The sequence below is a fragment of the Pangasianodon hypophthalmus genome, chromosome 3 (genome assembly GCF_027358585.1).
Source record: "Pangasianodon hypophthalmus isolate fPanHyp1 chromosome 3, fPanHyp1.pri, whole genome shotgun sequence".
Taxonomy (NCBI): Eukaryota; Metazoa; Chordata; class Actinopteri; order Siluriformes; family Pangasiidae; genus Pangasianodon; species Pangasianodon hypophthalmus.
In genome coordinates, this window is record NC_069712.1 from 32,293,590 (window position 1) to 32,320,044 (window position 26,455).

Genomic DNA, 26,455 nt, shown 5'->3' on the forward strand with positions numbered 1-26,455 from the left:
TTCCCCTCGTTCTGTTCTCGGCAACCTATACTCATTCTGCGTTCTAGCGCCCCCCCCTTATGATTGACACCCACACTGTCCAATCGTATCGCTGAGAAACTTTAAACCGACCAATCAGCGTGGAGTATGGGCTGGCACACAAACCAGCACGGTTGAGCCTGATCTCTGTGTGTGTGTGTGCCATGGACTCAGCCCAGCAATATTGACAATAGGGTGAACCGATTTAATCGCCCTAAATAAATTTAAATACAAGAAAAAACAATCGGAAAGGAAGAATAAGCGGGAAAGGACGGCTAAACACACGGGATTTCTATCCACCATCAGGAAATGTGTTTATTTTAACCGCATCTTTCTTTCTTTCTTTTTTTTAATGCATCCATTGATGGGACACTGAGGATTATTTCACTAGATGCTCTAAAGATTGGCAGTTTTTAAGCCAACATTGCATCTTTTGTTTGCATTTTGTCTGCTTTCCAACAGGACGTTTAAGCAGGATTGGGAACATATTTTTTAAGCAAAGTAAATAAATTTAAAAATAATAATAAAAACTGTTTATACGGGATCACTCCTCTTAATCACCTCCTTCTTTCCCCAGAAACACACAGGATCAAAAGGTAAAACAAACTCCTATCTTTTTTAAAATTTACGTTCTTTTTCTTTTTAAATTCACACTAATTGTTTTTGTTTACTTGTTTGTTTATTTGTTTGTTTATTTATTCATTCACGCTGCTTGTTTTCATTTCCTTTTGCGGCTCCTTTGCTAGCAAGACGCGAGCTGGAATTCGGTTAGCATGCTAGCGAGTTAGCTAGCCTGCAAAGATCATTATTTCTTTTCGACTTCTTTTTTTAATTTCTAGTTAACCAAACAAACACGGTGATCGGATACAGGTGAGAGAAGCAGCTTGTTTTATTGTAATGTTATTCATTGTGTTGTTTTATTATTTTAAGAAAGAAATTAGCAGCTAATGTTTTGAACCGGTTAGCGAGTTAGCCGTTGGTGGAGCTCGCGAGGACGGATAAAACTAAACAAAAACGTCCATAGAAGCTTCTAGTAGCTCAATATGATCACGACCTCAGATGGAAGATGTTACAAATCATAATTATGAACATATTTTGGTGGTGCTGATGATGCATTTTGTGATTTTTTGTTTGCTAATAATGCTAATCGCCTGTGTAGGCCTCAGGAGCTCTAGCTCTGTTTCCTAGATAGATGGCAAAACTCTCACTTTTATCCCGAATCCCAAATGGACACCTAGTGCACTAAATAGGGTGCATGTGGCTTAGTGTATATGTGCACTATGTAGTGTGCTTATAGAGGCATTATTAAGGCGTTTGGGATTCATCCTTGGGAGAATTTGCCATGTCAAATCGTCAGTGATGGAGGCTTTTTCGGTTATTCGGGCCTGTTATTTAGTCACTTAAGTGTCTCGATGATACCCAGAAACTCTGTCACAGTGCACTTAACCCTGCTTTTATGTAAAATCAAAACCTTTTTGTACCTGTCTGTGAGTGTTATGGACAATTTAATAGTATAATTTAAAAAAAAAATAGTTTTGGAAATATTGTTTGAATTTTTTTTTTCTGTCAGTCACAAGAAAATATTTTTCATGACTCATCCTGTACTGCTCTTGTGTTCGTCCAATAAAATGCTCTCTAGAACGATTATATCCCGCCCCCAAGGGTGTGTCTTGCTCTACAGTAGCAGCTCGATAGCGGTAAACATGGTTTGTGTGTGTTTACGGCTGTGTTTATGGCGTCTCTTTCACCATCCGCTTTTCCGGCTGTCGCTCGATCGAGATAAAATTCATTCATTTGAAAGAAAGTGGAGTTTATGTGAGTTTTCGGTTGTGTTTTATCGATTTGGGGGTGTTTAGTGTTGGAATTTTGCTAACTCGTACCGATCGAGAACGCAGTCCTTATTTATATATCGTCAGAAATATTATTTTATCCAGACATCCACGACATTTCCTCGTCTAGGATATCATCTTGTTTAGGATATCATCCTCGTTAAAGTGGACAGACGGTGAAGAGAAATCCTCCACAGTTGCAGAAGAAAAAAAAAGGCTCATGAATGCTTCACTGTTCTTCCTATTTAACAAGTTTTCTAAGCTACTGTTACGTTTGTTTAGACAGGGGTCAGGGGGGTCGGTGTATTTCACACGCTATACAACACGCCGTCCCTCTGATTTCCGGTTTCAGACGGAAATGTGTCAATAATAATACCGAATAAACTCATGAGGAAAAACTCTCGAAATGTTTTGTTGAGACTTTAAGTGAAACTCTGCTCTCCTGCCTTGTGTGCAAAATGCATGATGAAAGATTCATATCGGCTTCAAGATTCATATCAGCAACACAAGCTAGATTTTGGGGGAAACAGATTAGAGTTGGGGTGGCAAAGGTTTCTCTCAGGAAGGCGTCTCCCACCCATGTGGCCACGCCTCTTCTCCTTTCTTACCAATAATTCATGCCTGATTTAATCTTGCCATGTGATTTCTTCCTGAGATCCAGATTTTTGGTCTGATTTTGCTGTCACAGATAAAAAAAAATGTCTTAAATTTTGGACAAAGATCTGGCAGCGTGAGATGAAATCTTGATTGAAATCTCAGACACTCATCTAAAATCCACCCGCAGGAGGAAGGCGAGCTCTCAGGGCTGCTACGAGTGTTTACGCGAGACCGTTTTCTTCAGTGCTGATAGATGACGTAAACAGAACGTAGTACAGTTCTTTAATCGCGGATCTGTCGTTAGAGGATCTTCATGCTACCTTCTGATGCCGTTGGAGAATCCTGACATGATTGTTTTGGGATCTTGTCAAAGTAATAATCTTAAAAGGCGTCTGTAGTCGCAGTCTCTAATGTCCAGGCGTGTATGATGGACTGTTCCATCTCTGCTTAAAGTCACAGTCAGGGTTTGATAAAGCTAAACGTTTACACCCAGCTTGCGGTCCACAGCCGCTTTCTCCTGACGTTTGCACCTTCAACACATATAATTTTCCTTATATAAATGTGCAGAGGTTTTGTTTATATTGTGGTTCTTTGCTACTCTGTTTTTGCGGTCAGCAGTTTGTGTGTAAATCTGTAGAAGCTAGTGATCAAGATCTCACACTCCGTGCTTTTAGGAAACCTAGAAAAGAGCTGTGTCTTCGGGCTTTCTTCTCCTCTGTAGCAAATTTTATTTAGAGTCACCGATCGTCCAAATGTTTTTGGGAGGAAACCGGAAGAACCCAGAAGAAACCCACAAAGACGCGAGGAGAACATGGGAAACTCCACACAGACAGTAACGCGAGCTCAGGATCAGTTCTGAATAGAGAAATTATTTTATTGCTCAAATCGTTGAGCGAAAACCATTGAGTTACACTGCTTTCTCTTTTTTTCTACATGTTTTTGAATAGAAGGATGAACATAAAACAAACTATAACTTTTAACATAGACTCTAGCTACATTTTTAAAGATTCCTGCGCAAGTTAAAGTCCTAATGTGGTACAAGTTGGAGTCGTATATAAGCGTTCCGTTTTTCTGAGTAAAATTCAAAAGTCTTGAGTCACGCTTTGAAATAAATGCGATTTAGTCATTAAGACAATGCGACTGTGTACAATCATCCTCAGATACACCCAAAGCAAAAACGGCAGCATCCTCATATGAGTCGAAACCTCGCGAAAATGTGCGCTCTCCCAAATCACGCCTTGCTGTTTGCAGCCCAGCCCTTTTGTTTGATGGACAGCTAAGCTCCTCCCACTGTTATAAAACACCAAACGCACACAGCTTTCCGAAGTTCCTTTCAGACGGCTCTCAGAAGCAATTCTGACGAAGTATAAACTTTTAATTGAATGTGTTTGCGATAATAACGTGTGCGCTGAATATCACCGGTTGAATATTCTTATTATTTATGGTGCTTTCTCACAAGCCAGACGTTTAGCTTTTGCAATAATTTGGTTCGTTTGATCACTAAATGTGACGAAGAAACACCTAATTTCACTGGAACGGTCTGTTTGACTGACATTTCAATCGACCAATCACAGACCTTTTTCTCAACTCAACAGCAGAAACTATTAAAAACAGGATGTTTAAATTTTTTTTTTTGTGTGTGTGTGTGTGTGTCTTGCACAGAAAAGCTCACAGTGCTGAAGCTGTGCTAAGCAACAGACTCGTTTTCTGGCATCCATCAGAAAGATCCAGACATTAAGATGAATCTCCATGTTAACTAATCCTGCGCCAAACGAACGGTCAAATACACAGAGCTCAAGGTCGTCGAACGTCCTCAGCTTTTGTGATAAAGTTTGTTATTCAAAGTCAGGACTATATTTAGACACAATGCACAATAACCACAAGCAGCGTCACATGCAAATTCGCCACGAGTCGCCGCCGACACTGGAGTGAACCTGTACAAGTGCATATAGAAGAGCAGGAGTTCATAATTTGAAATATTCAGCACTGAGTCTTAAAGAGACGAATATTAAATTAGATAGCAATGACCTGAATAATTAGAAAACTCCAGTATTCGTTTGTCATGTAGGTATTTGTTTCTTCTGCCTTACGCAGTAGTGCTGGATATCGTGATAAATTATGTCACGTTATATTTTTATGAAATGTTATATCTATCATAATATCGTCATTTAATTTTTTTATTATTATTTTTAAAAAATAATTACAAGCTAACTGAAGACAGCAGATTTGGTCTTTAAATTTTGTAATATTTTATACAAAATTTATACATTTGAGTTATTTTTTACAAATAAAATGCTATTTTGCTATTAAAAAATATTAAATATTACATAAAAGAAAATGCAAATGATTTTTGTAGGCATTAAACAAAATAGACAATGAACTATTTTTTTAATGCAACTCTACTGTTTTTCTGCCACTTGATGAGCAAAGATATATTTTGTGATGCGTATTGTGTATCGTAGAAATATCTTTGAGTATTGTGATATGATATTTTGGATATGATCGTCCACCGCTAGGTCTACCAGAGCTTCAACACAAACCCCAGCGTGTTTTATCAGGAGAAGAAAAAACGGTCATTAAGTCGATATCAGCTAACTAACGTACAGTAGCTTGCTCGTGCTCGATTACCGTTATTACAAACGAAAATGAATTTTCTTAATGAAGCACAGACTCAAGAACACTGATGTAGTCACTCCTCAAAATGGCCGCCGTTATACAGCGTGACGTCTCGTGAAACGCACAAGAATGTTGTATAATTCTTTTGTCGGCGTGCGCCGTGCCTAATGGAAACACTCCAGTTATGCCTTTATGACTCATTTTTGTGTCATGACAGTCCAGGAAATGTTCACTATGATTGTAAAATGAATCACCTGTTGATTCATGATGGTTTGGTAGCAGCTTGGTGAGCGCTTGAGGTGTTTTTCAGAAACTCTGACATGCAGATGAATTATGCTCCTGTGATTTCTCAACTGACACTTTATTATATACAGCGTGTCCCAAAAGTCACCATACAGAGGGGAAATTAACACTTTTTAGCAAAATGTCTTCCACAATTTTTCATCTTTGGTTTATATTATATACATATTTAGTCAGATAGCCTTTAATAAAGCCTTTGACAAAAGAAGAAGGTATTGAAATCATTCTGATGGCTGGATCGGGAAGCTGTCACAAGGTTGCGATGGACTTTAACAGGAAACATGGCGAGCTTATCACACATGACACTGTTACCAAACTTTATTAACAAATTCAAAAATACTGGAAGTGTTGCGGACCAACCGAGAAGTGGACGTCTACGAACATCCACTGACGAAGACACAACCGACGCGACGCTGATAAACACAGTCCCCTGTGTACGGAGACTTTTGGGACACACTGTATATTTATATATTTTGGCGGGATGATACAAAGGATAATTTTGTATCCACTGAATTGCGTATAGGAATGATACACTCATCAATACGTCTTGATTGTATGATGTATGGAAAAGCATTTACTGAAAATAGTGATGAAACAGAGTGAAAGATTCATGGTGTAAAATCTAACCCAATCTAACATCCTGGATTTCGGTGGAACATCGTGTTAAATGCTCGAACGCTCCAACCCGAAAATAAATTTTGTTTGTTTCTTCAATCTTATCTGCAAAAATTTTTATTTGTTTAATGCAGGAGCCGCATCGAAACTTTGCGAAGAACACAAATCGTAAATTTATTATCTAGACCACTTGGCAAATGGAAGCTCCATGTTGTGCATTTTACTGTTTTAAAGTTTCACTACAAATCAGCTGAATCAGTTGAGTTTGGAATTATATCTTTAAAAAGATATAAGAATATCACATTATATCAATATGGTGTTATATTAGATTATTATATCGCATTGCCCACATGCCAGTGGTGTGCTGATGAGATGCAGGAAAGCCCACAGTTCTGACTCAGGGCCGGGTCTCGGGTTTTTCCACACAACTGCGTTCATTTTAAAAAAAATTTTTTTTTTTTTTTTTGTGGCTACAAAGTAAAACCAAGGAATAATGCTCAGCTTTGCCTTTATTAAGCAAATCAAACATTAGCCAGCATGTCTGAATTGTTTATGAGAGCTTTAATCTGCTGCCAAGTGCACTTGAGCTTCATACAGCTGAGTTAACAATAGACCTATATACAATATATCAAGAGCAACAATGCTCACATCCTCTTACATTATATACTCGAGCTTAAATAGTGCATAAAAGATAAATAGCAACTCTATCATCTCGTACATTGACTCTGTTTAATGCCTTATTACTGAGGCACTATTACTTACAAAAATGTTCTTATGAAATAAATAATTTATTGTAACATTTTTGTGGTTTTATGTCAAAACAAAACAGACTTCTCTGCTTCTGTCAGAATTACACCAGCCGTTTTTATTAGTGTCGTAAAGACTGCTATATGTAACTGAGCTCTGTTCTGATTGGACGGTTATTGAAACAAATGAAAGGAGGAACCCAGGGTTGAACTTCTGACCTATCCTGACATGTACGACCTCTCGTTAAATGTGTATAAAGACGTTACGGGGGAAAATAAAGCTTGGAAGGAAGCAGGAGAGATCGTTGGTGTGTCTGGTGAGTGCGCATACAGTAGCTAGTACGGTTAGCTCAAACAACCGATTTTCACACTGAGTAGTTTGTAATTTAGTTTGTGTTTAGCTAGTTGGCTGTAGAAGTTACTGTGTGTGTGTGTGTGTGTGTGTGTGTATATAGCTACTATCGTTTCTCATCAAAATAAAAACGCTGGATGGGCCGAGCGCACAAGAGACTTGTCACGTGTAGACCCGCGTACAAAGTGATGGCACCTCGATTGTTACTTCTACCTGATGACTAGATACAGAGTTATTTAGCTAGTAAGGAATATAATATTGAGTGCAAAAGTTTGCACACCCTCAACGAAATGAAGAGGATTTTAATTTCAAGATGTTTTTTCAGTTTGCGAGTGAAATAGCGTATGTTAAAGAAATTAATAGTGACAAAACACAAACTTTTCAACTGTTTTATCTGCGTTTCTTCAAATCAGGTCTGGAAACTTGCAGAGTCGTTCAAGCCATTAAAACATTCTGTAATGACCTTTGTCGATATTTAAGATGCAGCCCTTTGCCCGTAACTGTGTAATAAATGGCTGTAATAAATAAATTATCCTTATTGTTTAAGGGAAATAATTTTAGCTCGTGCTTTGAGAAGTCATGAAGATGAATAGCCTTAAAGTGTTAAGGATTAAGTCTCCGAGGAGCACTCTCAGTGACGTTACATAACACACGCGAGGAGATTAGGAGAGAAAAGAAGAGCGGAGTGTGTACGCAAGAGTGAATCAGAGTTTAATAGGAAGTCAACAGGAAGTCTGGTAGTGTGAGAGACAATCCTTCAGCTTTATTTCAGTACAGAGTACACGAGGCTGTGCAGAGAGGGAGTTTACATCTTTGCATTCAGTTTACAGATGGTTTACACGCTCAACACAACATTTAAATACTTAAATAATCAAATACTTGCCGTTTGTGTTCCATCTTTTTTATGCCACACTATGAGCTTAAGTTGTTAATTAGGTTAATCTTAAATAAGCGACGTGATTTTGCATAAAAGGACGGAAGTGTTCACAGTTTGTTTTTGATTATTTAACGTCTTTAAACTCGCAGTGACTGTAAACGGGGCGTCCTAAATGCAGCACCTATTTAAACACATTTTCACAGACATTAAAGTGGAAAGGATTTGTCACATTGTCCTTTTTTGGTCATGTACAAGTCAGTGTTAGTGCTTTCTTTTTTCTACTAGCAAACTACAACATTGCTAACGGCGTATACATGCGCTATAAAGCCAGACGTTTGTGACCATCACACTCGTATGTACGTGTTGTACGTCTCATTCCAGATTTATTCCCCCTTTACTGTTATAATGAGCTCCACTCTTCTGGGAAGCTTTCCACTAGATGTTGGAGCGTGGCTGTGGGGATTTGTGTTCATTCAGCTACAAGAGCATTAGTGAGGTCAGGCGCTGATGTTGGTGAGGATGTCTGGGGTTCAGTCGGTGTTCCAGTTCATCCCAAAGGTGTTCAGTGGGGTTGAGGTCAGGGCTCTGTGCAGGACATTTGAGTTCTTCCACTCCAACCTTCACACACCACGTCTTCATGGAGCTCGCTTTGTGCACAGGGGCATTGTCATGCTGGAACAGGTTTGAGTCTCTTACTTCCAGTGAAGGGAAACTGTAATGCTACAGCACACAGAGACATTCTATACAATTGTGTACTTCAACTTTGTGGCAACAGTCTGGAGAAGAACCACATATGGGTGTGATGGTCAGGTGTCCACATACTTTTGGCCTTATAGTGTAATATATCATGTTATCGATATTATATCATATATTGCCCAGCCCTAATATATCGAAACTATTTTTCACATATTGTTATGTTGCAGCCTTATGCTAAAATGCTTTAATTTTTTTTTTTTTCACGTCAGTCTACACTCCATTCCCCGTAATGACAAAGCTATGACCCTTTGCTGTGGCAGTTGAAATTTAGCTCATGTGCATCCCATTTCACTGCATCGTCTTTACGATGTTTCTACACTTTGATTAGAGTCCGCTTGTGGCAAATTTGATTTATTGGACATGATTTGGAAAGACACACACCTGTCTATATAAGGTCTAAAAGCTGAAAATGCATCTCAGAGTAAAAACTAAGCCATGAGGTCAAAGGAACTGTCTGCAGAGCTCAGAGACAGGAGTGTGTCGAGGAACAGATCTGGGGAAGGCTACAAAAAATTTCTGCCGCATTGAAAGTTCCCAAGAGCGCATTGGCCTCCATAATTTTTGAATGGAAAAAGTTTGGAACAACCAGGACTCTTCCTAGAGCCAGTCGCCCGGCCAAACTGAGCAATCGGGGAGAAGGGCCTTGGTAAGAGAGGTGACCAAGAACCCGATGGTCATTCTGGGTGAGCTCCAGAGATCATGTGTGGAGATGAGAGAAACTTGCAGAAGGTCAGAAATCACTGCAACACTCCACCAATCGGGGCTTTATGGCACAGTGGCCAGACAGAAGCCTCTCCTCAGGGCAAGACTCGTGAAATTTTTTCAATTTTTCATTTCGGTATGGTTCCAGTCGAGCTCTAGTGTGGGTTGATCCTGAATCAACCCAAATGCTAGAAAGTGGACCAGACATGGTGTGTGTTTTGGGTCGCAGACAACTTTTTTGTCTGTAAGTGTGAGATACTGGAATGAGTCACGAGGCGCGAACCGAGGCAAAGGCCAGAGCTAAGTGTTGCGGAAATGTGACGTGTTCTAGAGATTTGGACCGACAAACAAAAAAATTAAAAAATAAACGGTGGACGCGATACACAAGAAGTGCAGCTGTTTCTGTACATATCGAGGAATATGTTGACCGCAGCTCCAGCTTCTCTCGGCGCCGTGATATTTTTTTGTTTTATGATTTCTGCGTGCACTTGGTAAAGGTTTGTTTAATTTTTTCTGTGTGCACCATTGAATAAAGGGGTTTTACACATGCGTTTTCAGCCCTACATGCCCCTCAGCCATTGCATTTTTTGTTTGTTTCGTTGATTGATTTTTTTATTTATTTTTTTTGCTTTAATTATGTGCCGTGAGAAAAAAAAAAAAACACAACCAAAAGTATCAATTCTGCTCTGATTCAGATTCTGCACCCGGTGTGAAAGCACACCCCTACATTGTGGTTCTTCAGGGTTGGCAGGTCTGACATCCTCATACTTTACCCGCTTGGCTGATGCAGCGAGGCGTTTGGTGACATATCAGTTTGTCCGTGTCTTTCAGGGCTATGTCCTCAACAGCCACCTCGCCACCGTCGGTGGACAAAGTAGATGGGTTCTCCCGAAAATCGGTCAGGAAGGCCAAGCAGAAGCGCTCGCAGAGTTCCTCGCAGTTCCGCTCTCAGGGTAAACCCATCGAGCTCACTCCCCTCCCTCTGCTCAAAGGTAACACACACCCACACACACACACACACACCTTATCGTTTTATCTCTGTATCACTCTGATTGTATGTACAGTACTTTGTGCTGGCTGTAAATCAACATTAGTCTCATTTCCTCATTTAATAATCAGCTCTAAACCGCTTTTTATTATTTACAGTGTCTTCTATTGCACATAACTAAGACCTGGCCTTTGTTCAGATTAAAACTTCTTGATTACATCTAATCCACGTCTCATCATCCTTCCATGCCTCCAGTTTCGCACCTTGAAAAGCAAAAAAGAAAAAAAATCCAAAAATCCAGCATCTTTTGAAAACGTCTTGGTGTTGAACCTCTGCTATTCTTGGTGCTGCTCAGTGCAACTTCAATCACAGTTAGTTCCTCTTGGTGCCAATCCGCAGCAGAAACACACATCAAGTTACCGAGAAACCCGAAATCGTACGATAAAAATTACAGCTTTACCTCTGACTGTTACAAAGCGTTGACACTGGAGACTCCTTCCATAACTGTAAAATAAATGTCCCCTTGAAGAAAACCTCATCATATCAACAGTTATACTGTTGTAACTACTACTTCTACTGCCAGGGCCGCTTTTATAGAAAATTAATCAACACCTTCTGACCAATCAGAATCCAGAATTTAACAGCGCTGCCGAATAAAACGAATGAATCTTGATATCATGATGTTTTCTAAGAATACACATAAATAAAATCCTACACAATTTTTTGTGGAAATATTTTTCTTTTTTTTTTATTTGTGTAGGCATTAAATATTAATTAATCAGGGATTAGGATCAGTAGGATTAGTTTAGGATCAGTTTTTTTTTTTTAACCTTTATATCGTGATGTACAGTACTGTGCAAAAGTCTTAGGCACATGCAAAGAAATGCTGTAGAGCAAAGACGCCTTCAAATATAATGAAACTAAATGTTTCTACATTAAAAAAAAATCCTATAAAAAGCAGTAAACAGTAATAAATGAAACAAAGTCAGTATTTAATTTGACGATCCTTCGCTTTAAATAAATAAAGCAGTATCTGAGGTGCAGTGTGTGCAGTTTTATAAGGAAATGAGCTGGAAGTGTTACTGAGCATCTTGCAGAAGCAGCCACAGTTCTTCTGGAGACTTTGACTGTCGACTCGCTTCTTATTTCTGCAGCGAAACCCAGCAGCCTTCATTATGTTTTTATCTGAAAAGTGTCTCTTATGGAATCTGCTGCTTTCTTTAGTGACATACAAACAGTTTTCTGTAACATTTAATTGTGTGCTGGAAAACTAATGTTTGGAATTTTAAAATGTTTTTGTACTGAATCAATAGTGTAGAAGTCAGGAAATAAAAATCTATAACAAAGTTTGTACTAAAAAAAATAGGGTGCCAAGACTTTTGCACAGTACTGTATATAGTATCGTATCATGATACTCTTGTCATTAATGAGATCTTCTGCCAGAGTTATCGTCGTATCCATGCATCGTTTCCCCGTAGTCACGAGACTTGTTTTACTGGTTTCGTGTCGCAAATTTCACCTACACAAATATGAAGTGACAAGTGTGACCTGTAACTTGTCCTGCTGGCTTATAAAAAAAATCTTTCAGGGCACGTTTGTTGAAAAAGGTGAATTTTTATCTGGTTTGTCTGACGCCTGTGTGTTATTTCCACGCCATCAGAATATCAGACGATTGCGTATAACAGCGCTTGGTGAACTTCGCATAACAAATCTCATGCGCCTGGAGAATTTCTCCTCTCTGTCTCCCTCCCTCGCTGAGGATTATGGGTAGGAAGGACAGCAGGAGCCCCATTTAAGCAGCTCACTGCTTCAGTCTGACTTTTTAATGAAAGGTCAACACTCTGCGTGTGAGCAGGAGAAAGTGCCATCATTACTCACACGCGTGCAGGAGCAGTGTTGGGTTATTAATTCACATCAGTATCGAGGCGTTTTATTATTTAAACACTACACTACTGGGGTTGTGTTAGTTCTCTACATGTGGCTGATCTTTTAACAGAAGAGCGATGCGTGCACGTGTGCGATAGAGATAGAACGCATTCCTGCGTCTGTTCAGTAATGGTTAAATTATATCAACATTGAAATTGTTGTACCAATTCACAGCCAGTAGGGGGCGCAGTTGATTAAAGAACTCGAGCAGGCAGCAGTGGATATACAGTAGATCATCTCATTTCATCTAAGTGGTCCTGAAATGGTCTGTCTTTAAAGTTATTTTTGTTTGGCTGGAAACTAAATTCATCATTTATATGCTAGTTTATTTATCCATGGTTTATTTATGATTGGAAAATGGAATTTTTTTGCAAACCAAATACGAGATGAGAAATGGGCAGTTTTCCTCTAATCAGTCGACGCATGTTTGTATGTTTAGTTTTGCGCTGGAGCTACGAGGCTAATGTTGCTATTTAATGCCTTGGTTATAACTACCAGTTTAGCATCATGCCTCGCACACTCAGTCTCAGTAACACCATTTGTACATAAAAAGTCAACACGGAAATCTCCATGTTCACACTTTAGGCCACGCCCCTTACCTGAATCTAATGCCGCGTTCGACTTAAATCGCAAGTGGAACTCGGAATCGTGTCATTTCGTCGCTACTATGCGTTCGTGCTACAAAGCGGCGAGAAAACATGAGTCTTGCTCATCAGAGACGGCACACACACACACACTTCACTTTACTTTTGTTTGTGTAAAGCTGCTTTGAGACAATGACCTTTGTAAAAAGCGCTATACAAATAAAAATGAATTGAATTGAATTGAACGCCTTTGTTTGTTTGTTGTTATCACAGCTAGGTGGCTAGATTTTTGCTAAGTGACGTATATTTTCCTTCTCAAAACAGTGAACTGTATAAACAGTGGATAAATTTTACAAGTGAATATGTCTGTGTTGATTGAGCTGAAGCAAGTGCTTGTATATACAGTGTAACTCATTTATAAAAGTAAATAAGTGCTACCGCTGTGAGCGGCCATGTTGATTTGACGTCACTTGCTGAACTCTGGGTTGAGGAGACCGTCTTGGTCTCCGAGGAGGAATTCTGAGTTGAGAGGCGTTGTCTTTGGTTTTAATTTAGCTGGAGGACGGTAATTCAGAGTTACGAGTTTGAGTCGAGCGCAGCATATATTGCTTTTGTGAAGAAATCGACGCAGCTATGACTCTTTTTGGCTCTGTGACATCAGGCTTTATTTAGACCTGCAGTTTGTTAGCTATAAAGCTTTATTAATCGTTTTAACAGCGCTGTTGAATTCTCGAATCTGATTGGTCGGAAAGGTATTGCTGCAAGACAAGTCACAGGCTTATAATAACACGCTCGTTCTAGCACGTTATCGTTTCTATGGTGACGGATAATTCACAGGAACTTGTATGTCAGGCGTGCGGCGTTATCTAACGTGTTGTTTAAATGAAAAAAGAAAACGTGTAATTGTTGATATGGTGAAGTTTTCTTTAATGAGGCGCTTATTTCGCATTGATGGAAGGAGTCTCCGGTGTAAGCTGTAATTTTTTTTCCACCACGTTTTCGCTTTATAGTAGAAATGTTGAGGTGGTGACAGTAACTCTGCTTCATCACACCACCCTGTCGTTGATTATTTGCCCATAACTGCATGACACAGTGTGTTTTATTCCTTACTTGTTAGCATCAGTCACTTGTCGTTGTGCAGCTCATGATTGTGTAGTAAGATGCAGTTGTAGGTAGTGACACGAGTTGAGAGTGAATTCTTCTCATTCTCTCTCTCTCTCTCTCTCTCTCTCTCTCTCTCTCTCTCTCTCTCTCTCTGTGTCTCTGTGTGTGTCTCTGACCTCAAAGGCAGAAAGTTTAAAATGAGTAGCGCAGAAAATAGAACTGAAGACAGAAAGGAACGATGCTCTCTGTGTGTGTGTGTGTGTGTGTGTGTGTGTGTGTGTGTGTGTGTGTGTGTGTGTGTGTGTGTGTGTGTGTTGGGGGTGTCATTTCATTTCAGCCAGACCCTCCCCTCTCTCCACCCAGCCATAGTTTCCGTGGGGTCAGCTGTGCCTGGTAACCTGATCCTGACTGCTGCTTTCCTTTCAGTACACACACACTCACTCTCTCTCTCACACACACACACACACACACACACACACACACACACACACACACTCTTACACACACATGCACCAGCACTACACCGTGCTCCGAGTTTATACTTTTAAACACTTCGCCTGCAGTCTGACCGTCTTTAACCTCAGAGAGTGTGACGAAGAGAAAAGACGAAGGACGGAGAGACGGGGAGGGTGAGCGTGTGTGTGTGTGTGTCTGTGTGTGTGTGTGTGTGTGTGTGTGTGTGTGTGTGTGTGTGTGTGTGTGTGTGTGTGTGTGTGTGTGTGTGTGTATAGGAGGGTGGTGATGTGGGGTGGGGAGGGCAGAAGAGTGGGAAAATCAAACCAACGTGGGCCTGCTGATATTTCTTTGTTTTCTTTCTGTCAGTTATGCCATTAGTCTGGTACAGTTTTTTTTTTATTAGAATTAATTTAAAATGATTAAAATTTACTTATTAGCATTAGTATGATTTCTAAATCATAAATCATCGCTTTCAGTGTAAATATTCTCCACTTCACATGCTCCACCCACAGAGGATCTAATATGTTTTGTACACCTTTCTGACCACGAGCTTCAGAATCATGGTGACTGGATTGGTTCACAGCATTACCTTTTTTTTGTTTAGAGAAGTTAGAGATACTCTCACGATTCCAGGTCAGTTCTGTGATTGGTCGGTTTCAGTGTCTCTCTTCCCGTTCGAGTAGGCGAGCCGTGTTTAGTAACGAAACGCACCACACTCTTTAATGAAAGCTAGATCTGGTTTAGAGTGCACTTTGTTCAGGGGTCAGATTGTGAGCTGTGTAACGTGTGCGCACTTCAGATTACCGTCACGACCAAAATGTCTTGACATGTTTACGTTATTCTCACTTTTCAGAGGGAGGATTTAATTTTATTTTACATTTTATTTTATTTTAAAAGTTCATGTTCTTTTTAAATTGTATATTATTTGGAATTTTTATATTACTTTAGAATTGTATTGTAATAATTTTATTTTAATTTAATTTAATTTTGCTTAACTTTTGACCCTTATTTAATTTTTTAATTTTATTATTTCGTTTAATTGATTTTTTTTTTTTGTAATTTTTTTTGTAATTTTTTTAAGGAAATCTCAGGCTACTCAATCATAGCATTTGTTTTATAAATGCTGGCAGATATTTTATTCATTCATTCATTCGTTTTCCTATTTTATCAATAGCTAGTTGAGAGATCGAGACAGAGGCATGTTTGAAATCTTATTCGACGTATATTACGCGTGTGTGTTGGAACAGCTCTTGCAGTAGAGGCTCGACGCTTAAAGCTCTGGGTTACTGGTCAGAAGGTCAGGAGTTCAAGCACTCTGACCACCAGGTTCCTAATAAGCTGCGAGGAAGAGAATACACCGTGCTGGAATGTGTATGTGACAAATAAAGGCTTCTTCTTCTTTATGCCCTATCTAGTGCACTACTTTAGTTAGGCTTTTAGGATCAGACCAATCAGGTGAAGGAAAATACCAGAAAAATACAACTTACGTGTATTGAGCATGCTTGACAGATGTGAGATATTAGAGACTGTGTGTGTGTGTGTGTGTGCGCGGCAGAAAAAGAGAAAGTCAGGGATCAGGTTGTAGCTGCAGGTGTTCTCGGTTCCTCTGACGAGAAGAATGTGAACTATGCTGGCATTTTCTCTCTGTGTGTGTGTGTGTGTGTGTGTTCATCACTTATTCAGCCTCACTGCAGCGAGGTGATTCACACATGATAATCAGTATTGAGGATTTAAAATGAGTATAAAAACTTGAATATGTGTGTGTGCATGTGTGTTTGTTGTTAATGCTTATACACCTATAGCACATTTCCATTTCCCACTCCACCTGTCGGAACATTTTGTTCTTGTCGGAACATTCTTGCTCTCAAAACATACACACGTGGATACACACTCTTTTTCACACACATCATACTTTCCATCAGTAAACCAAAGCCGTTACTACTCCATTTACAGACTCGGGGGTTTTCCCTGTGTGTGTGTGTGTGTGTGTGTGTGTGTGTGGCACATGGTTGTTACTTTATACGTGCGTCTCTTTGCTTCCTAGAGATCCATTTCCCAAGAACTCATAACATACTATAAGAAGTAGTGGGAGTCTTTCTCTACGCTGCAGGAACCGTCAGCTCGAAATGTCGGAAAGTCACTAAAACTCCACTTGTACTGCTGCGCTGATCGGTCAGAAGGTGTTGATTAATTTTCTATAACAGCAGCTCAGACAAATCACAGGTTTATACTAATGCACTCGCGCTTATAAGTTATGGTTTCCATAGGAACGGCTCATTCTCGTTCAGGGACTTATTAAAAAAAGTGTAATCGTTGATATAGTGAGGTTTTCTGTAAGGAGATGTTTATATAACATTTATGGAAGGAGTCTCCAGTGTCAGCGCTTTGACGTTACGTTAAGTTTACAGACACCTTCAGGACAGAGGAGTTTACACTTTGTGGTTTCTCACTGACACGACAAGCTGCGTTTTGTTTTGTCTTAATGATTTAAAAAAAAAAAAAAAAAAAGAGGCTGGTGAGGAAAAGACTGTTTATAGCTGCTATAACAAAAGTGAACACAGGAACTAAATAGTTTCATGGACGCTCCACAAGGTTAAATGTGACTATAAACAGATGCAGCGTAGAATGTGGTGTTCTTTAATTAATGTAGGACTGTAATGGTTGGCAGTGGTGTAAGAGGAATAAAACACTTCAGGACGTGCCGTTGTTGGAAAATAATTTAAAATAATAATCAGCTTTGGGGTGGTAACAGTTACACCGCTTCATCACACGACCCTGTCATTGATTAATTTCCTCTAGCAGCACAACGCAGTGTTTTATTCTTTACATAAAATGACACACAGATTGCTCATGATGTTTAGACATGTGCATGTAGCAAATTTTCATGTCACAACATTGTTTAGTGGAAGATGTTAAGAGCGTTAATCACGGAGTAACCTCTTGTTGTGTGTGTGTGTGTGTGTGTGTGTGTGTGTGTGTGTGTGATCAGACGTCCCTGTTCAGGAGCAACCGGATTTGTTCCTGAAGAAGCTGCAGCAGTGCTGCACCGTGTTCGACTTCATGGACACGCTCTCTGACCTGAAGATGAAAGAGTACAAGCGCTCGACGCTCAACGAGCTGGTGGACTACGTGACGGTGAGCCGAGGCTACCTCACCGAGCAGGCCTACCCCGAGGTCGTCAAAATGGTGAGCCTCTAGACTCGGCACAACAATTATTGGCACCCCTCGTTAAAAAAAAAAAAAAAGATTTTTGGGGACAAAATGTCTTTGTGGTTGATCAGCTTAATCTCATGCTCAATATACGATAGAAATTAAGTAAATTTATTCTTTAGAAAATTGAAAACAATTTAAAAAAAATTTGTCTGTTCATATCTCCAAAGGATTTTTAAAATGCAACTAAAAATATTATTTAAAATAAAATTCCAGGGTTTCCAGAGGATCGTTCTCTAATTCCCTGAATAGCAGACATATTTCTCATTACAAATACAACTAAAAAATGTTATTTTAAAATGTCGTTTGAATTCCCAGGGGGGACAAAATTAAAGTACAAATTTAAAAATGTTATAATGTTTTAAATATATATTGTATTTCTTAAAAACCATACCCATTTTTTTTTTTTTTTATTGAAAGAAATTTTTTTAAATTATAATAAAAAAAAAAATGGGTTGGGTTTTTTTTTTTTTTTTTTTTTTCAGTCTTTCTGAAGTTTTTACAAGGTCCACTTAAAGTTTATTTATGCTTCCCATTTAGAGAAGTAATTTCTTTATGAAAACGTATTCTTCAACACAAGTATCTTTAAATAATAGAACATTTTAAAACATTTTCTTTTCTCTCTCTCTCTCTCTCAGGTGTCCTACAACATATTCCGCACTCTTCCACCCAGCGACAGTAACGAGTTCGACCCAGAGGAGGACGAACCTACTTTAGAGGCTTCGTGGCCACATTTACAGGTATGCTGTCGTGTGTGTGTGTGTGTGTGTGTGTGTGTGTGTGTGTGTGTTTCTGTACTGAATAAATACTGTATGGGAAGTTGTTGATGGAAATACATGTCCATGAATTAGGTCAGGAGGTCAGTCTTCTGTTTTCTCTCAAACTCCTGGAGTGTTTTAATTTTTTTTTCCTATGCATGAGATCAGGTGCTATTTCTTTCTCTCTCTCTCTTTCTCTCTTTCTGTCTTCTTCTTCCCTCTGTCTTTACTCATGGTTCTTCCTCCTTATGACTGCTTTTAAAATAAGGTATATTTCAAGGAGAAACACACTGCTAACACCACTTTCGTTCACTTTCTTAATTCTTTAAAAGCGAATACAAAACGAATGGAAAGTGTGAATTGAGAGGTTCCCAGTGTTTGCCCCAGTGCTTCTAAAACCCCACATTACCACACAGGCGCCCCCTGGTGGCAGTAGTTTCTCACACTGTGTTTGGCCTAATTGCTCGCTTCCACCAGATGACCGAATAATCCACCACCTTGTCACTGTTCCCATCGTACCTGTCCTAAGTAGCCGTGCGGGATTTCTTACCCAGGTACCGTGCGAGATGAGCTGAAGCGTGTGGGCGGAGCTAAAAACAGTGCAGCGCACCGACTGGTCAGATATCATCTCTGACTCGAGTCACATCTCTGTCAGCGATTGTCAAAGTTTTTTTTCCTTTTCAAATACTGGGATTTTGGGTCTTATTTTACTCACAGTCATGTTTTGTCGTCACGCGCCTTCAGCTTGAGCTTACATTTCTTTCTTCTGCTTTCTTCATTTCAGGCCAAATCCCAAATGGCCTTTGGCATTTTTTTTTTTTTTTTTTTGCATTCAGACCTCTCTGTATTTGCCCTAAAGACTGAAGGCTTTGGCGCCCTTAGCTGTGTTTGGATATTGGATATGCACCTTGCACTTTCAGTTTTATTTTTTAACATCAAATCAGATGCCTGTTTTTATTTGATTTCTTTTCGCTACACAACTTCTGATTAACTTTCCTGTTAGCGTTACGTGACAGACTTTGGTGAAGAAGCGCTATTAGATGATCTGTCGACCTTCGTCTGTCCTTCCCACTTCACCACCTCTCAACGCATTCTGTCTTTCTCTCCGTGTCTGTGTCTCTCAGCTGGTGTACGAGTTCTTCATTCGCTTTCTGGAGAGTCAGGAGTTCCAGCCCAGCATTGCCAAAAAGTATATAGACCAGAAATTTGTCTTACAGGTGAGTCCTGAACAGCAAAACCTCTAAAACGTTATCAGTCCTGTGATATGTTGCCTCTCGTTAATATTTGTGTCTCTTGTCTCTGTGAAGCTGCTGGAACTGTTCGACAGCGAGGACCCGCGGGAGAGAGACTACCTGAAAACAGTCTTACACAGAATCTACGGCAAATTCCTGGGGCTGAGGGCTTTTATACGAAAACAGATAAATAATATTTTTCTACGGTAAATGATTTGTTGATGCTCATCGTCAGCTGTGTTTCCTTTCAAATGTTTAAGTTTTTAGTAGAATAGTCTGAAAAGGTCTGGGTTTGTGTGACGTCTGACCCTACACATCACCGTTTCTTTAGGTGATAGGCCATAAAAATTTATGATAGTCGTGTGTTTCCTAATCTCAGCCTCAGAGGCTCCACCCATGAGCCACAGAGCAGCTGCTATCTTTTGTACACTTTTCTGGCTAAAAGCTTCAGGATCAGTTTAAAAAAAAAAAAAAAGAAAGACTTCTGTTACTGGTTAGTTATGTTAATGTTATAACTTTAAAGCTAAACAAGCAATCATCAGACACGAAACACGTTCCTGCTAATTGACTACATTTGTGCTAAGATTGTAATTTTGTTAGTTGTAACCTGTTTCTCAAAAAGATGTGTAATTTTTAGTAAAAGTGTTTTTCTCTCTTTTCTGTAGTTTTGTTTATGAAACTGAGCACTTCAATGGAGTAGCCGAGTTGTTGGAAATTTTGGGAAGGTATGTTTCCGACTAGGACATGTAATCAGATCCTCCTGGTTTGATGATCAGCATCCATTTCCAAAACACAGTGTGTGTGTGTGTGTGTGTGTGTCTCAGTGTGTCTCACGGTGCCACTAATGCACAGTGTATGTATGTGTTTCACTCTGCAGCATCATCAACGGCTTTGCTTTACCTCTGAAAGCTGAACACAAGCAGTTCCTGGTGAAAGTGTTGATTCCTCTGCACACAGTCAGGAGTCTCTCGCTCTTCCATGCACAGGTGTGTGTGTGTGTGTGTGTGTGTGTGTTTCATATGCCAAATTAAAGGTGCACTGGATAAAATTTCCTGTCTATAGTGATTTACCAGACTCATGTACGCGAAGCCCCGCCTCCCAGAACCTGCAGTGGCTGGAGTTCATCCACTTCCCCTTGTCTTAGTACATTATCTTTCTGAAACTCTGACACTTAGTAGTCACACCATATAATCAGTGAGCAAATTAATAGCGTTAATTATCTCATTAATGTGGCTTTCACCAGTTTCTTCCTCTTGGAAGAGGGGCTTCCGTATCTACTCGATTTATTTCTCTTTGAGATTGTATGTTTATTTCTCCCCTACAATATTATTCTGCCATGTTTAAATGTACGAGCAGGAAAGATGGGGAATGTTTATGCTTTTTTCCCCTCAGACACTTTTTTCCTCGAGCATATGTCACACTTCGTTTAATCAAATATTTTTTTTTTTTTTTTAATGATGTAATTATGTTACATGATGTTCACCAGATGTTTATCAGTGCACCTTTAATGTGTTTAAAAAAAAAAAAAAAAAAAAAGTATTTGGGATGCAGGGTTCATCTCGGTATTTCCAAAAATGGTAATTAATTTTTTATTTGTGGAAAACAGCATTAGTGAATGTTTTTTTTGTTTTTGTTTTTTTTGAGCGGAAACTGAAATCCGTGGAAACAAATCCAGGAAATTTGCTGTATTCTGTGTTTGTGGTGATTGTCTAATTGTCAGTTGCGGTGTGTGTTTCTGCTATTTTGCAGTTGGCGTATTGTATTGTACAGTTCCTAGAGAAAGACCCCACATTAACAGAACCAGTGAGTGCCGTTTGTACCTTTCACTGTTCTGTGTGTTTGTATCTGGGTACGTTTTACTTCTAATGTACTTTTTGGTGATGCATTTCTCTTTCCTCTGTGCAGGTCATTAGAGGACTTCTCAAGTTCTGGCCAAAGACGTGCAGTCAAAAAGAGGTGCGTTTATTAAAGATGAAGAGAATAAAGTGAATGAACGTACAGGAAGCTGTGCGTGTCTCGGGCTTTAACGCGTCTCCGTGGTTGTAGGTGATGTTCCTCGGAGAGCTGGAGGAGATTCTGGACGTGATCGAGCCCACGCAGTTTGTGAAGATCCAGGAGCCGCTGTTCAAGCAGATCTCCAAATGCGTCTCCAGCCCTCACTTCCAGGTCAGTGCATCGCTAAAATTAGATGCTGTGGCATTTAAGGGCCTGAAAAATTACACTTTTCAGAATAACAGTTACAGGAATAGAAGTTTTTTCTGCTTTGGTAGGTACACTGTTTTCTTTAGCGCTCACACCAGCAGTGATTTTTCATCTCACTTCACTCACGTCACTCTACGCTGAACACCTGTGGGCATGTCCTGTCTCTAATCTCACTTTATCTCTGTGTGCTCAAACAACCCACATGCTTTCTAAAAAAAAAAAAAAAAAAAAAAAAGTGCTGGATTAACAGTTTTCCTGCTTTGCTGCCAAAATATTTCTTTTCTTAAATGATTGACTAGAAATGAAAATTGTGTGTGTGCGTGTGTCTGCGTGCGTGTGTCTGCGTGCGTGTGTCTGCGTGCGTGTGTCTGCGTGCGTGTGTCTGCGTGCGTGTGTCTGCGTGCGTGTGTCTGCGTGCGTGTGTCTGCGTGCGTGCAGGTGGCTGAGCGAGCACTGTACTACTGGAATAATGAGTACATTATGAGTCTTATTGAGGAGAACTCCAGCGTCATCCTGCCCATCATGTTCGCCAGCTTGTACAGGATCTCCAAAGAGCACTGGAACCCGTGAGTGCATAAACACACACGCACGCACACGCGCACACACACACGTGTGAAAATATTCCCTGCAATCTGAGGTTCCCTTTCTGCTATGTGATAAGCTTTTTTTCCTCTTTGCTGTGTTCAGGGCGATCGTAGCTTTAGTGTACAACGTCCTGAAAGCCTTCATGGAAATGAACAGCACTTTGTTTGATGAACTCACTGCCACCTACAAGTCAGATCGCCAGAGGTAATACAGTGATCTCACACACACACACACACACACACACACACACACACACACACACACACACACACACTCTGTCTCTCTTGTTTTCTCTCTGTCTTTCATTCAGTCTGTCTCACTGTTGTTCAGTCGCTCTCTAGCTCGCTCTCTCTCTCTCTCTCCCTTTCTCTCTCATTCAGTCTCTCTCTTTCGTTCAGTCTGTCTCACTGTTGTTCAGTCGCTCTCTAGCGCTCTCTCTCTCTCTTTCTCTCTTTCATTCAGTCTGTCTCACTGTTGTTCAGTCGCTCTCTAGCTTTCTCTCTCTCTCTCCCTTTCTCTCTCTCTCTCATTCAGTTGCTCGCTTTTTCATTCACTCTGTCTATCGTCTATCTCACTCATTCTGCCTTTCGCTCTATTATTCAGTCTCTCTCTCTTTTTCATTTGATCTCTTTCTGTCTCCGTCATTCAGCTGCTTTCTCTCTCGTTCAGTCTGTCCCTCTTTCTATCTTTCATTCAGTCGCTATCTTTCTCTCGCTCGCTCTCTCTCTCTCCTTCCTCCTCGCTCTCGGTCTCTCTTTCACCTTCGCTCTATCAGTTTGCCTCTCTCACTCACTCTCTTCACACTGCTGTAACAGTCACTCACCTCTCATTCTCATCCCTCATTCACACAGAGAGAAGAAGAAGGAAAAGGAGCGAGAGGAGTTGTGGAAGAAGCTGGAGGACCTGGAGCTGAAGAGAGGCCTGCGGAGTGACGCCATTATTCCCACTTAACGCCGCCCCGCCTCTCGTGCAACCCCCGGAACACACTCCCACGTCGCCGGCCACGCCCACACAGGCCTTCTCTTTTTTTCCGTTTATGTTTATTTCCTTATTTTTTTTCCTTTCTGTATTGTGCGACTTACTTTACTGTAGATTTCCGTCGTCTCTTTCATTATTTCAACAACACTGTAAATATTTTTTTCCTGCTATATTTTTTTCCCTTCAAGAATATTACACTGAAAATGAAACAAGGACTTTAAAACAATGGAGAAAAAGAGTTCGCTCTTCCGAGTGGGAGAGAGAAATGGACTTGACCCGATAGTAGGATTTGAAATGAACTGCTACTGTGGAGAGAAAATGAAATCAGCTACGAAACAGAACCCTCACCACTGTCGTTTGAGGAAAGATCCGTTCCTGCTAACGCTCGTCCAGACACACCGTCTCACTCCTTCACACTCTCTCTCTCTCTCTCTCTGTCTCTCTCTTTTCCATCCTTTCATCTTGTCGCTGATAATCTATTAATAGAATCTATTGAGACTCTATTAATAGCAGAATCCTTAAAGTGGAAAGGCTAAATGCTAACCAGCAACCACACACACACACACACACACACACACACACACACACACACACAATCACACACACACAATCACAATCTCATTAACACAAACTTCTTTTCTATTCTCTCGGTGCTGCCAGGACTTTCCACTCATTCTCTCTTGGGTTGGTTTTTTTGGACTTCCTCTCTTGATTCTGCACCAGTCTGGCACTGGTACCAGTAAACTAACACACACACACACACACACACACACACACATACATATACCCCATTGCTGCGAAGACACCGAGGACCCAGCGTCCCTGCGCCAAACCTGAGAAGCTCGTATTGTTTGTGTGTACGAGTGTGTGTGAGAGTTTCTTACAGTGTTAAATATTGTAACTGAATGCAGCTCATTGATCTGTTGTTGATTGATCTATTAGAACCTTTAGCGCATTTATAAATATATATATTTTTCTTTAGGGAAGGTCACAGAGTGTTAAAAATGTATTACTGAACACCACTCGCTGTTTAATTTTCTTTCTTTTTTTTCCCCCTTTCTCCATTTTTACTCCTTATTTTCAAATTTCAGCCTTCTGAACTTTTTTAGTTGCATATATAAGGAGAGAGAGTGTGATAGAGAGAGAGAGAGAGAGAGAGAGAGAGAGAGAGGGGAGGGGATTGTGGGATTGTGGAGGTCTCCGATTCAACCAGACTCATTTTTTTTTGTGGTGAGCCTTGAAATAAATGATGACAGAAAGTCAAAGTGGGTTGGAGAAATGACAAATGTTTAATTATTTTAAAAATAAAGACATATTAAATTAAACCTGTTTTGAGATAACCAGGCATTGCATTATAGTCTTATTTGTGTGTGTGTGTGCGCGTGCATGTTTGAGAGGAAAATTCTCTGGAGATGGTGGTGAAACAGTGAAAAAAATTTATTACATTTGTGACAAAATTAAATATATAAATAAGGCATTATGAAAATCATTAAAATAAATACGGAAATCTCTCAAACCTGTAACTTGAGAGATGCTTCACTAATTAAGACTAATTTTCCTCAAATTATACTTGTATTATTTTCATAATATTCAGAAGTTTTATTGTGCATCATTATTGTTTTATTAAATCCATTTTTATTTCTTTTATAACATTTTTTATTGCACTTTTATATCAACATCAGTGGGTTGAACCTTAATTGGTTGAATGAGTTGAATGTTTAATACTTGATTTTTTTTTTTTATTATTAATTTCATACTTGAATACTTGAATTTGCTCATAATAATGTTACAAAAACATGTTTACTCCAAAGGGACGTTATAAATCTGGACATATTCATATTCATAACAGAAATGACTTGATATTACACTCGCCAGCTGAAGCCAGTGGGAACGCGCGCGATTCTCTCACCACGCGGACGGGAAACAGGAAATGACGTCCCGATAACGTTTCTTTCAGTAGGAGACAACAAAATTAAACTTTCTAAAACTTCTCTAAACTATTTACACTATCGTCTTTCTGAATATGGAGTGTGTTTTGAGCAGACCTGTTCAGGTTAAGAGTCAGTGGGAATTGTAACAACATAAAAAAATGAAAATACCCTTCACAGAGCAGGAACTCCTTAAAGGTCCATAGCGGTAAGTCAGAAAAACACATTTATATTAGATTCAGGTAAATCTTCTCGATTTGTTTTTCACCTTTTACCTTTTATTGTTACTTGTGAAACGTGTGAAAAACGTTTGCACGCAAGTGTTGAGTATTTAAATCTCCTGTAATGCTGCAATTCCTCCTTCGCGCCACAAGAGGGAAGCAAAACCAAACTCTTCAGACTGTTAGCCATTAACGCAGGTGTGAGGAAACGTACCACAAGTCTGACGTCATTACCACCACCTTTATTTCACCACAAAGAGTCGAATTCTGGACTCTGATTGGTCAGAAAGTGGTGGAAGGAGTATCCAGTGTCAGCCCTTTGAAGCAGTCAGAGAAAAAAGCTGTAACTTTACTAAATGTTTGGGACAGAGACGTTTACACTTTATAGTTTCTCAGTAACAAGTGAAGAGCAAGTGTTACTAATGACACTAAGTTGTTTTTTTTTGTCGTATTATCTTCAAGAGAGAAAAAAAGAGGCTGTGGAGGGAACGAGGGAACATCATAAAGCATAACTGTAAACAAAAAAATTATGACTTGCTGTTCGTTAATAAATAAAAAATCCGTATAAGACGAATCAAAAACTCTGGGATGATGATGGTGACAGTAACTCTGCTACATCAGCACCACCTCATCACTGATTATTTTCTCATACCAGCACTCCCCCAAGTGTTTTATTCCTTACATGTCAATCCTCAGACAAACTTGAAATCCGCTTCCATGACATTTACTTCTCTTTTTTTTTTTTTTTTTCAAACTGTTGTGATGACACACATTTCATTAAACACTGCTAACACTGTGTTGAGTGTGATGTCACAGCTGATCTTGACGTAATTACTACAGTCAACTCCAGTATTATGGCACACTTTATGAAAATA

The 26,455-nt window shown here is 39.7% G+C and overlaps 1 protein-coding gene across 4 annotated transcripts; it reads left to right on the top strand.

The window, feature by feature from the left end:
• The first annotated feature begins 126 nt into the window (after positions 1–126).
• Positions 127–24,771, top strand: ppp2r5eb (protein phosphatase 2, regulatory subunit B', epsilon isoform b). 4 transcript variants are annotated; one of them, XM_034302909.2, is made up of 15 exons: positions 127–519; positions 596–614; positions 10,240–10,400; positions 17,456–17,652; positions 18,315–18,416; positions 19,559–19,651; positions 19,742–19,872; positions 20,332–20,391; positions 20,544–20,652; positions 21,416–21,469; positions 21,572–21,622; positions 21,713–21,832; positions 22,307–22,434; positions 22,556–22,657; positions 23,305–24,771. In XM_034302909.2, exons 3-15 carry the CDS (start codon positions 10,244–10,246, stop codon positions 23,402–23,404), a joined length of 1,404 nt encoding a protein of 467 aa, XP_034158800.1. In that variant the 5' UTR covers positions 127–519; positions 596–614; positions 10,240–10,243; the 3' UTR covers positions 23,405–24,771. The 4 variants fall into 4 exon arrangements, with proteins under 4 accessions (XP_034158800.1, XP_034158799.1, XP_034158801.1 ...); XM_034302908.2 differs by having other exon boundaries at positions 128–614; XM_034302910.2 differs by lacking the exons at positions 127–519; positions 596–614 and adding an exon at positions 720–888.
• The last annotated feature ends 1,684 nt before the right edge of the window (positions 24,772–26,455 follow it).